Consider the following 13,446-nt stretch of genomic DNA (forward strand, 5'->3'; position numbering starts at 1 on the left):
AAAAAAAAAAAAAAAAAAAAAAAAAAAAAAAAAAAAAAAAAAAACACATCATAGTAAAATAATACCTTCTCAGCTTCGCATCGAAGCTAAAAGATGATGGTTGTGTCATATTTTTTTCAATTAACACATTTTTCTCCATCTCTCTAATATAAATTCACAAAAGTAACAATATGAACTTCATAATGAATTAAATGGAAATATTAATGAACTATGTTTGAGGGAACAGCGAACAAATACGCACGAATATCAACTATATTTGAACTCCTAATCAAGAAACCGATCGCATCACCGATACGACTGAATTAAGGTCAGAAATTAAACTACTACTAATTATACGCAACTCGTACATATACTATATAGCACATAAAAATGAATATTTTAATTTTTTTATATATGAATATTTGTAAAATAAAAACAAAAATCCAGCACAGGGGGTTGCGGCACAGTGGTGACGTGGCATAGTTGGGTCAAGTATAATGCAGATATCATTATAGTGATTAAAATCACCATCATAAAAAACGCTTGGATGCAAATCTTTAGATAGTGTTTGGTTTTAAAAAATTGGTGGATTATTCCAAAAGCTACATGATCTGCTATTTTCCTATTTATATCCTGATTGAGATAAAGTATATCGAATAAAAGAATTATATAAATATTTATTAATTCTAATAAAAAAATTGTATTGGTGTAAAATATAAAAAATAAAATCAAGTTTTTCACATAAAAATAACATTCGGTAGCCATTTACACCATGAAAACAAAATAAAGTACGACATTTTTTTTTTTCCATAATATAGTATATTATATTAGCTTTAATTTAAGATATATATTAAAGTGTCAGAACACTTTCAAATATAAATTTGAAAAAGTTAATTTTTTGTGAAAAAGTCGTCATTTTAAATCCCCCCCCTGTGGGCAGGTAAAGGGTCATATTTATAAGAAAAATATACCCAATTAAAGGCTGAGACATCATAGTAAAACCAATACCTTCTCAGCTTCGCATCAAAGCTAAAAAATTCCATTTTAGTATTTATAATTTATTCAATTAAAATTAACACATTTATATTATAATTATGGTTGATTTATTTATAACTTAATAATGTTACAATACTATTAACATAGCGGCTTACATTTTTTACTATATTTACTAGAATAATTCACATATTTTACAAAACTAAATAGGTTATAATGCTGCAAAGATGTTTGACATTCGTATTAGGTTTTTCTTAAGGCTTTAATATGACTTTTAGGATTATATACAGTTTATTTTCTTGTAAAAATATAGTTATATAGTATATAATTGATATTAGAACAAATTAAAAAAAAATTATACTTCTTTTACAAATGATCAGCGTTTAATTATTTTAATTATATAAGGATGTCAAAGTTATTTCAATGTCTTACCATAATTCATTTGTTCAAAACCATTTATGTTTAAATTAGCAATGCAATTATGGAATGCAAATTGTGCTTGTGATAAATTTTTGGATGACAAATAATTAATAAATTTATTAAGTTTAATACCTGCTGCTGTTGGTAATATTAGTCCCTAAAAAAATAACATATTCAATCTTCAGAGTGTTATAGTAATTTTGAATTGCTAAACGAATAAAAAAGTGCTGTTTTCAACAATTGTAATTACTTGATATATATTTTAAAATTATATTTCATTAAAAAAAAAAGGTGTATAATAATATATTTTATTGGTTAATTTTTACTTACAGAAAACATGGAATCATCTAAAACCAAATACGTGTAACAAGCAGCACAACAATACTCTGCAAAAGGGATTTCTTCAGATCCAAAAATGAAGAATTTTATACTACAAACAACTCCATCTAGAGGAATTTTACCAGAAATAATTTTAATTATATTTCTGACTATACATTTTCGTACTTCGTTTCGGTCGTCTTCGTTTAAATCTCCTTCGTGCACATCTAAAGCATTGCAAAACTATTAGCCCATTTATTTTTATTGTATAGACAGTGTATAAGGTTCAATTACTCATTTCTGACGTATCGTGTCCATCAAGAGAATACATTTTTATGCAAGCTCGCAGAATTTTATACGCTCGATAAAAACGCAAATTTAATCGTTTTTTATATGTTTTCAATTCGCCCGTTATCTTAAAATAAAGATGTTTTTATAATTAAAAAGAGATATTACGAAAACCTGTATAATGTAAATATTAACATCATAGTTTACTGAACGTTTAGTTATATGACGGGAAAGCCTGTTATTATTCAAATTCTACACGAGGGAGCAAGATTGTATAGTTGCTAACTAGATGTATGTCACATGGACACATTCGAGATGGGCTTGCTGCTCGCTCATAAGCGGCGCCTGCGATACCAAACCGGCAAGTCACCGCGTATATCGCTTTATATTGTAATTGATAATTATCAATAAAAATACTATGATCTGTACTTTATATTAATACTAATTAAATAAAATTAGTTGTCATAATAATCACACTGTTCAATACTATAATTTAACCATTGTCAACAATACTATCAAATTGTATTAATTATGTAACATTTAATCTGTAAAATAAATTGACATTCCTTAAAAACGCTGACAACAATATCCCTGGTTGGGGGGGTACCATATTACACTATATAAAGCACAAAAATCCTTTCAGAGCGACATTCGATTTTATCGTATTGACGCGACTTTCGTCGCAAAAATGTAGTCGACACTGGTTTTGAGGGTAGAGACCCGTGGGCCGTTTATTAATGAGCAACAACGGGTTAACTTTAAAGAAAGACAAATAAACCGAAGAGACGATTACAGTAATAATAATCTTCGCTTAATATCTCGACACTTTCGCTGGCGTCCACCAATCGGTGTCCGGCATTATCCTCGTGCGTCAAAACGTTAGCAGCGTTAATGGCGACGGTGCGCGGGTGCTGATCGGTTTGTCTTGTCCGGTCGTGCGGCACGTCCGAAGCCGGGGCGAACATCCTCGACGTTGTCACCATGACAAACTAGATAGGTATGTCAGCAACAAACGAGTTTTGGACCGTTTGACGCATCCCGCCCTTCTCACCCATAGTAGTGGTTCGCCTCATATCATTGGCCGTAGGTTTGCCCGCCAAAATACAATTCTTTAAATTAAATACTTGACAGCAACTTTAATATTTTATATTGCTTTTTTTTATGATACCTTTACCTTTTACTGTTATTGATTGATATCAATCTATTGTGATATCTATTTATACTACAATATAAACAAATATGATCAATTTGCAAATAATTTGATATGAAATGATTATGCCGGGTATTTTAAACAAAATGAACAGTGTTTATTTTAAGTGTCTTAAAATATTTTGAAAACTTGATATACTTACATACTTTTACTTAAATTTATATTTTTGATGACATAATGCCTGTTTGTGAGTTTTTTGGTTGTACTAGTGGTAGTAAAAAAAAATCATTAGTAAAAAATAAAAAAATAACCTTGCATCGATTTCCAAAAGATCCAGTCTTAAGAAAATTCTGGGAAAAACAAATAAGATTAGGCCAAATAACTAAAAAACCAATAAATTTTGATTCTGGTAAAAACAAGTAACTGTTAATTAACATTGTCATATTTTTTTCAGAATCCTAAATAAATTACACTATTATTTCATCGTTATATTTATATTTAGCTGTTGTTTGTTCATTGCATTTTACAAATGATAACTATACAATTCATTCTAAAAATAAGGATAGGAAAGTTTTAAAACGAAATGCTATTCCTTTACCTTTAAAGTAAGTTTAAAAAAATAGTATATTCATGAAATATTATTTTTAAATTACACAAATACAGCATGTATTTTACCTACTCAATTATAAATTAAATTATTCTAAATAATAAATTATAATAATAAGTTCACATAGCAAGAAAAAAAAAGTAACATTAATGTGAAGCAAATTATATTTCATTTAATGCAATGAAAGCACTTCTAAATATTAAGTATATTACATACAGAATTTTTCATTGTTCCTCTATACGCTACAAATTATTTTTGCACAATAATAAATATTAACGCATAAATTATAATAATATCACTACATTTAAGGAAAATGACCATACAAATATTCGGCCAATGAAATGAGGCGAACCAGCTATAGATGGGGTGAGGAGTGGGTTGCGTATCACAAAGTTGCTGACATTCCTATCTATTTTGTCATGGTTGTCACGCTGACAACGGGAAGAAGACTCTCGTATCATTTGCACCGTGGCGTATGGCACGCGGTGTTGGTCAGTCAAGTACTCATAAAATAGGGCGACGGCTGATAAAAGTGGCACGAGTCGCGGGGCATCGCGTATAACGAAGCGACGCGGAGCCGTGTCTGTATATACTAAATGAACAATTGTCAGCCACAAACCTGTGTTGTTGTCGGCTACCTTTTTTACGCGTGTGATTTATATACGAAAAGAATTTGTTTTAATTATTTATCTTGTGACGAAATGCAAATCCAATATCTCTAATTATATAAACATAATGAAATATTTATCAAATAATCTCACAGCAATTTGCAAAACAAAAAAAGAAGCAAGTAAATTCATGTTATCCCAATTATTTGGAGTTGATAATTTTTAGTTAAAGATGACAAAGCTATAGATAGTTTATTAAATCAATATCTTTAAGTGTTAACTTTGACTGGTTGGTTAAAATATTATACATAATCACGTTATATGGTATTCGTGAACTGGCTCCGCCGTCTCGTTGCCTCTTAGTTAGGACATTAGAAAGACAAAAGTTTATTACACCTCAATTTCTAATGTACTGCTTTTATTATTTTTATATCTACTTGTCTTTGTCGTTCTAAACCCTCGAACCATACGACTCCCATAGAACCACAACCTGATGTTCTCACCATATAAAGAACGTATATCTGTATAGGCTGTAGTTTATTTTTTTTGTCCTCCGTTTTTTTTTTTAAATAAAACGTTGAGATGCCAATGATGATGATGATGATGTGAGGCACAACTATGGCCGGTGGTGGGCCATCACTCCTCAAAACAACAACGACAAGTATCAACATGAAACCCCCTTTTTAATTTTGTGTAACTGGCACCTCTCTTGTTCTTTTTATTTATTTTTTTTCTTTATGAATAACGATATTTATAAATTTTTAATAATTAAATCATTAAAAAAATGTTATTATATTATACATGGCCTCTTTTTTTTTCTCTCTATACTTTTCCCTCGTTTTTATTAATATTTGTTTTGTTTTTTTTTAATCAAAACCTAGAAGCTCCGTCAACAAGTACTATCTGCTTGGCGCGGCTACTAGGTCACTGTCCAGTGTTCCCCTGGGCAGTGGGTAATTAGTAGGCCCTCTGTTTTGGCTGAAACCTTACAATGTTTAAAAACATTTTGTAGAATTGTTGTATTATTAACTTTGTATTAGACTAAAAAAAAAAACAAAACGTTTTAGTATATACGATGGAATGAATTGAATTGTCGGGGAGAGTACCCCGGGAGCACTGTGGATAATCTCATTTTGATGTAGTAAGATTTTGTTGAAATAATTCTGACAATAAGTCTTTATCGACGTGTATTACTTTATTGTACTTTTAGTGTGTTCAAGTTTTATATGATTTATCTCGTTTTGATTATTATTCTAAGTAAAGGTTTGCGGATCGTGTGTCGTGCGCCCGATTTCCAACAAGCGGTTGTACGTTTCTTAGTGCCTAAGTGTATTGTTCCTGTTGAGTAGTCCCAGGCGACTTTCTGATCAGTCAGAAAATCATGGCCGAGTAATACGTCGCAATACAGGTTGTTGCCGCCTGGACTGTTCTAAAAAAAAAATCCCAAATATAAATGGGAAATAGAACTTGGTCGTACGGATTAATATAGGGGCAACTATTAATCAACAAAAATTTCCTATACAATTTAGAATTTGTTAAATACAAAATATTTTTTGTTTATCTAAAATAGGATTGGTTAACTTAATAAATATAAAGAAATAATTTAAATAACAACCCTAATTTTTATTATTGATGAATTAAATAATTAATAAATATAAACACCCATATTACGTACATTCAGTTTTTAATTTTGTTTGAATAACTTGAATAAAATGAACTACCATTTATAAAGGTGATATGCCACCTATAGCTTTATTGTAATATTTTTCTAACCAATAAAAAAAATAAAACAGAATACAACTATATGAAATTACAATAATAATATGAACAATATATTTAAAACGAAAAGTTGAGCAAAGTTTTTACTGATTAATACCAAAACAACAATTACTTCAAAAGAAAAACCAATGTAACTTAAAAACTAAACTGTATAATAATAACAACCGGTACACGCTTACATTTTGAATAAAAAACCGACCGAACAACACGGTAATAAGCTGATAAGGCGTCTTAACAGGTGATAGCGCACAAGCACTGCCAGCTGACTACACCCAATCAGTGCAGTTCTCACACTTGGCGCGAACACAGGTCGTCTAAAATAACCGCTGAAAAACGCACTTCTAAATCCGCGATTTTGGCGGTACCATTCATCGTGGCGGTGTGTCCGTCCGCTAGTCTAACCACGTCGGTGTGTCCTTTTTAAACAGTTCCGTATTTATAAGCAATTATCGGTTTTACATACGATTTATGCGCTTGTGAGTCGAGTAAAGCTGTGACGAAGCCATTTTGGAATTCTAACTCGACTGCTGGAGTAGTAATTCTACGCGGGCATTTTCATTACTCGGGTGGTTTACGGTTCGAACGAGGGGCAGCCGGTTCTTAACCGCGACGCCGGTTTGCCCAATGACAGTGTTAACTGCCATTAGTGGACTAGCCGGGTCGACTGCCACCCCCTACCCCACTGTGCCCGAACACCTGACTCGCGCTATGTTCGGTCGTGTCGGCAGTGTCTTCGAATTCCGATACCCTGATTACATCCGAATTTACCGCGGCGTACCCTCCATCACGATAAGAGGGGTGCGGTGCCGAAAAAGTGCCAAGATCGTTGGCGGTATGTAACTCGTAAGGGCCGTTAGATTCGGTGTTTTGCGCGACGGTCGTGATGCGTGGTATGTTGTTACCGGATAAAAATTGCGTAGGGCGCGTTTTAACTGAAACGTCGTTTAAAACGCTGCGCCCTGTTTGGATCTGTTGTAGGCTGGGGGGGCGGACTAATTCCCTCCTAGCCGATTGCCGTTCCCCGATACCGACGGTCTAAATATAATAAATAAAATAAACTCGGTTAACGCTTGTCGGGGGCGGCCCTGTCGCGTCGTTTTTAAGTCCGTCTCGAGCGCAGTCCGGATATCGATATTGTCGAACTCCTCGAGTAATTCGGACCTAAATTCCGTCCATGGCATATTGTTTAATTTGATCGCTCGCCACCAATCACCTGCCCTGTCGTTCAGAAACGGGACGACGATGTTCACCCACGCGGTTGGATGTATACCGCCCTGACAGAGTAGATCCTCCGCTCTGTCTAGAAACTCCCGTGGGTCCTCTTCGTTTCTCCCGTAATACTCGGGTAAACAGGCGCGTACGGTGCGTAGGTCGTGGTAGGGTACCAATACCGACCGCGAGCTGCGGGTAGGCGACAAATCATTAAAGGACCGACGATCGTCGGTTGTGTTGAATTGCCCCTCCCGTGGTTGGCGCGTAAACGAAAAATCGGTCGGCTCGTTCTCATATGTATGAGTGCGCTGATAATGTTCGTCTTGCTAATTCGAGGTAGCGACGCTTGTACGTACGACCGTCTCATGTTGCGGGCTTGTTGTGCTTCGATGTCCGCGAGGCGCTCGTGTAGTGTTGCTCCCGATGGACCGAATGTAACGCGATGCGCTTCCGATCGTCGACTATCATTTCGGTCAACGTTAACTTGTCGAATATTCGGTTGTACAGCAACATGTGGGGACGGCGGCATACTTTGACTGATTCGCTCAAGCATGTTGGAATTCTGTCGCTGTTCCATTGACATACGCGACAGCGACCTTTCTAGTTCAGTCATCCGTGCCTCAATCCGCGCGTTATTCGAAATATCGCGAATATTCTGTCGGATCGCCCCAACTTGTTCTGCCGCGTGCGCTATCGAGCGAGCAGCGTATACGTCCTCAACGTACGGCGTGCCTAGTAGTCCGCTTGCGCGCGTCATATCCCCCGGTTGGTCGACATCAGATTCGTCGTGTGATGTGTGTAGCACGAGGTTCACCGGATGTTCCTCCGGTAAAGGCGCTACGACGGGCCGCTGATTGCTCGCGTCGATTTCTTCTTCGCTGACACCGTCCGTGGTGTTGTCGAAAACCCCCACTTCGGGTTCGCGGACCGGAATTTCGCTATCGAGCGGCGTACGGAGTAGTGAAAACTCGGTAGCTGGGTTCCCCTCTTCGCTACGTAGGTTTTCTTCTAGCATAATTAGCATGTTGGGTTTCGTCGCGTAGCGTGGTAGTTGTCGGAAAGCGCATAATAATCAAAAGTAGCTACGTTAATAGCGGAGATAAACAATATTTCCGTGAACGGTCAAATTTGCTACTGCTGTAGAAAACAAGTGTTATTATTATTGCTATTATTGATGTCGTAAAGTACCCGCGATAAGATGGTACGGGGCTGCCGTTTATGATATGGCACCGAGTGAACAATAATAATAACGGTTACCTGGGAATCGGCCGCTTTGACAAGGTCAGACTTAAATATACTATTTTTATCTACCAATAGACTGTAACAATCGACCGGAAATTAACTTTCTGTCGATATCAATAAGGTCTTCATAATAAACTGTAACCAAAACTTTTCAACGACAATAGTTACAGCGGACTGTATTAGATAAACTACTCTAACTTTATTTTTATAAAAAATTTTCCAGAGACCTAATCCCGTTAACACGTAACTGTGAATAACCCAGGTAAAAATTCACTGCTGCCATCAGTGAAATTCGTTCAAATAACTATATGAACAATAAAAAATTTGTAAGGGAGACTTCACCGTTCCAAGTTAAAACTAAAATCTAGTGTACAGTAGAACCTCATTAATCCGGACAGCTGTCTAGTATTACGAAAAATACGAGGTTTATGCCGTAGACTAAAATAAACATAAAAGCAAGTTCCTCGAATTTCCCATAAGTACATACATTTTTATCTACCGTCATTAAAGTTATCATAAACTAATATCATGTTGCGATACATATATATTGTATATCATGCATAGTAATTAGTATAATATAATATTCTTAAATCTATAATACGAACATGTTTTTTGGTTATTTTGTTTAATCCGGACTTTCATTAAATCAGACAACCTAGAGCCCTTATTAGTTCGGATTAATGAGGTTCTACTGTAATTAGAAATAAAACTGAATCGGCTCAAAGCCTCTTACCTTAACTTCTCTCGGCCGGTTTAGATTTCGTACTAGGTCTAGTTTTCTTNAAGCCTCTTACCTTAACTTCTCTCGGCCGGTTTAGATTCCGTTCGGGGAGCCAGTTATCACTTAATAAAATATAGTATAAGTAAAATATCAATAAGTTTCTTTTACCTCCATTGGATTCATTTTTAGGAGATCGTTTACCTAACTGATCTTCAGTATAATTTTTTAATAGTTGTTTAGTAAAAATGTTAACAGCTCCTCTAATATGACCACCTTCAAATTCATAAGAGTATCTAGAATTTTTAATTAAAAATATGAAAATCAGTTGTAAGTTTGAAATTGAAGGCAAAAAATATATGTTATTATATACCTGCAATCAATTATAAGATAAGAATCAATAAAGTCATCATAAGCTCCATTCAGTAACTCAGTTAATGTTTCTAGGGATATACTACAGAGATCAGCATGGCGACCAAATGGCATTAAAGGTAAAACAAATGATTTGCTAAAGTCACTAATTAGTTTCTCTCCAGTATCCTCTAAACATCATAACAATACAAAATGTTCTATTAAAATTATAAAAAATATCATAAAGATAATTTATAATGAAATAATAAAGTTATTAATTACAAACAATTTTAGAGGAAAACATTTTTTATAATAATTATATCGGTTAATAGATAAAGTAGTAAATTTCCTAAAATTAAATTTTAATTTTTGTTATGACTTTAGATAGGAATAAATATTTTGTGCCCAATGATTTAATTGATTTTTTTGTTAAATATTTATTCAACTGTTTATTATTAATTCTATCATAACTCTAATTTGAAAAAAGTGATGTTTACATTACTTGACCTTTTAACTAACAATATATTTTAGATATAGAAACAGTTAAAATATTATCACTTTTAAAGCATTATTTATAATAAACATGATCGCTTATTAACTATATTTATTTATAATGAGTATTAAAAATGAATAAATAATTTAAAAAAGTAATCTTCTTTATTTTCTACCTTTTTCAAAAGCAGCTTTAATAGAAGCTTCACTAGTAGAAAATGAACGTCGAAAAACTGGTTTTTCTTTTTTACAAAATCCATAATCAAATAAAGTACACTTTCCCTGAGATACAGGGGCAGTTAAAGGACTGTTTATATAATCATTTATATAAGTCATGGAGAATCAAATGACATAGAAAGACTTGTACTCGGTCTAGTTTTCTTTAATAATACAATAGTTTCAGGATTTGATTCTAAATCACGTGTCAACTTTCTTTTTCTCACAACTGCTTCATTATTTTTAATACCGCCAAATAATAAATCCTATAAGTTATACATGTATTAAATCTATGATTATTGAAATAATAAATTGTTTTATAATAATTACAGTCTTGCGAGGAGTATCTGAAGAATATTTTGTAATTTTTCTTTTAACAATAATTGATGACTGGCTAATAATATGTCCTTCTATTAATGTACTGAATCCAAGTAGAAGTGAATCTGGAGACTAGAAATAAAATAAAATTATGAAAAAAACTGTTAACCTTTTTAAAAGGTAAAATAATTACCGATCCTGTTGGGGATACAGCAATGTCTAAGAATTCATCATCTGAATCATCTGTATATGATGTATTGCTCTCAGATAATGTTGACACTGATCTAGAATCATCTGAATGAGCAGTAAGAGAACCACTGTCCTGTGAATTAGGATCATGATCTTCAAGTGGATATCGTCGTCTAATACGGCGTTTGTATTTTGCAAACTAAAAACCATAAATTACAATATTTATTTTCATTAATATTGAATTTCTAGAAAATTATTAAATTTAATAGTAAATTTGATATTTAACATTGATCGTTCTTTTTAACTACAGCTATTTAACAATACATAATTAACAGTTTAGAGATGAATAAAAAATTTAATTAAATTTACTGTATAAAATAAACAGACTAAGATTAATGATTTAATTTATGCTGGGATTAATTAATGTTAATATATTATTAATACAAACTTCACAGTTTAAGAATTCACAACAGTATGGAATCTTGCTTGACATAATTATTGTACAAATAATATAAAATATATAACTATTACAAATTTGTATAATTATATTATTTAAAATATCTTTTTAAGTTTTGTGTTTACATAAAATAATATATTTTTAAGGATTTAAAAAATTATTTTATGATTTAGTTTAAATAAATATTTGTTTATTTAAAGTATTAATAATAAAAATATCTATACAATTTAATTGTTATTGATATATTAGCCAAGATTAAATTAAAATAATTACATGCGTTTATTGTATATCTTACTGTAGGACTAGAACGAGATGCGGATAAAGCTTTAGACATCACTACAACCATACATTTTGATGAATTTTCTTTTTCGATTAGACTGTTCATAATTTTTATAACACATTTCAATGGGCTATCGTTTATAGTTTTTGAGTTTCCCTTGATTAATCTATAAATAAAAAATAATTTGTCTCTCTCTAACTCCCTCTATATCCTATTTTCGTAAACCCCTCAAAATATGAGTCACCTGGAAGAATTTTCCGTTTTCTGCGCTTTAAAATTCGCGTTCTTCGACTGCAGTCTCGAAACTGGTACTGTTCAACAGACATTATTGTTTCACATGTTTTGCGACCTCGATGAGGATTTTTCGGCACCCTAATTTTTTTTTAATTTTTAATATTGTAAATATTCATTAAATAATATATTGAAATAGAATATAAACACATATAATGATCAGTATTAAATTTTAATTTGAAAACAACAATAATTTATGAATAATTAACCCAACCCGTATTACTGTAGTATTAATGTTAGTACGATTTAGTNCAGTGGTGTAGTCCTAAAAATGTTTATGGGTATACGCCTATATTATGAATAGATAATAACGTGGGGGCTTCGCCCCCCACACACCCATTGCAGTTTATATTTTCTACATACAATATTTCACAATTATTTTGTTGAACTTTTAATTTTATACATTATCAACAGTGATATAGTCGTAATTTGATCAATAGATAAGTTAAAAACCGAAATGAGGAAACGTGGGGAATTTCACTTCACACTACTTTTCAAAGGCCTTAACTATAACATAGTTTTGGGTGACGGAATACAAATATTGTGATGTTTTAACTGTGTTAAAAATATGTATTTTCTAATTATTACATAATGCAACTAAAACTCCTAACCCTCCCAGTTGCTCCTTCCAACTTCCAAACTATTACTCGAATATTTTTACTGACACTTCTAAGTTCTTACATAAATTAAATTTCATAGTCATACAATCGATAAGTGTATTATTAGATACTGTTATATTTTTTATAAATAAACAATAAACTTTATGCAGTAATAAAATAATCTTACAATCATTGTTTTCAAATCGTTAAAACATAAATGAAATAAACGTGAATAGGTACATGTTAGTACTATCTTAATTCATTATAGGTAATATATTAAATACTAGATTGGTTGGTAAACGGTTTATTACGGAAAAATACAAATTACCAATTTCAACAGCTATAGGTTAACCCAATAACTTTCAGTTTCAACTTAGTATGTGCTATATCGTTAATTTCTGGTCGATGTTTTAAATTTTGTCAAATGTCAATAAAATTGTCGTGAAATGATAAACATTATCCTATTTATTTTATTGATATTTATTTATACACTTTGACAGTGTTTTGTTTTACATTTATATTCTATTTTTAAAATGATAATAGTCTCGAGCCATATTTGTGTGTTTATAACTTCAGATATATGTTTATATGTGGTATGACTGTAGAGATTAAACAAACTGATAAGAATTATTCAAAATTTGTGTTTTATGACAAACGTACCTATATTCGATACCCACGTATTACTTTTTATTTTATTCTTTAGTCTATACTCTTTAACTATTTTATAAATACGTATATGCACTAATAAGAAAACTAACAGTGGGTATACGCTGTATACCCGCGTATCACTCATGATTTTATAAGTATACGCAATAACAGAAAAACAAAGAAGTGGGTATACGCCGTATACGCTCCACGACACCTCTGCCCAACCCGTATTACTATAGTATTAATGTTGGTACGATTTAGTTAGTTAATTAGTAAGTGTACAACTAATAG

The 13,446-nt window shown here is 32.3% G+C and overlaps 1 protein-coding gene across 1 annotated transcript; it reads right to left on the reverse strand.

Moving 5' to 3' along the window:
• Positions 1-1,359: 1,359 nt before the first annotated feature.
• LOC126895158 (M-phase inducer phosphatase cdc-25.1-like) lies at positions 1,360-11,976 on the reverse strand. Its single transcript, XM_050666707.1, is given in 11 exon segments — positions 1,360-1,549; positions 1,723-1,937; positions 2,005-2,125; positions 9,391-9,610; positions 9,688-9,856; positions 10,334-10,478; positions 10,481-10,639; positions 10,704-10,823; positions 10,885-11,079; positions 11,633-11,783; positions 11,862-11,976. Coding segments are annotated over 10 exon segments (1,596 nt in total). The 5' UTR covers positions 11,723-11,783; positions 11,862-11,976; the 3' UTR covers positions 1,360-1,387.
• Positions 11,977-13,446: the final 1,470 nt, after the last annotated feature.

This window comes from Daktulosphaira vitifoliae, unplaced genomic scaffold (assembly GCF_025091365.1).
Source record: "Daktulosphaira vitifoliae isolate Bord-2020 unplaced genomic scaffold, ASM2509136v1 Scaffold_1, whole genome shotgun sequence".
NCBI lineage: Eukaryota > Metazoa > Arthropoda > Insecta > Hemiptera > Phylloxeridae > Daktulosphaira > Daktulosphaira vitifoliae.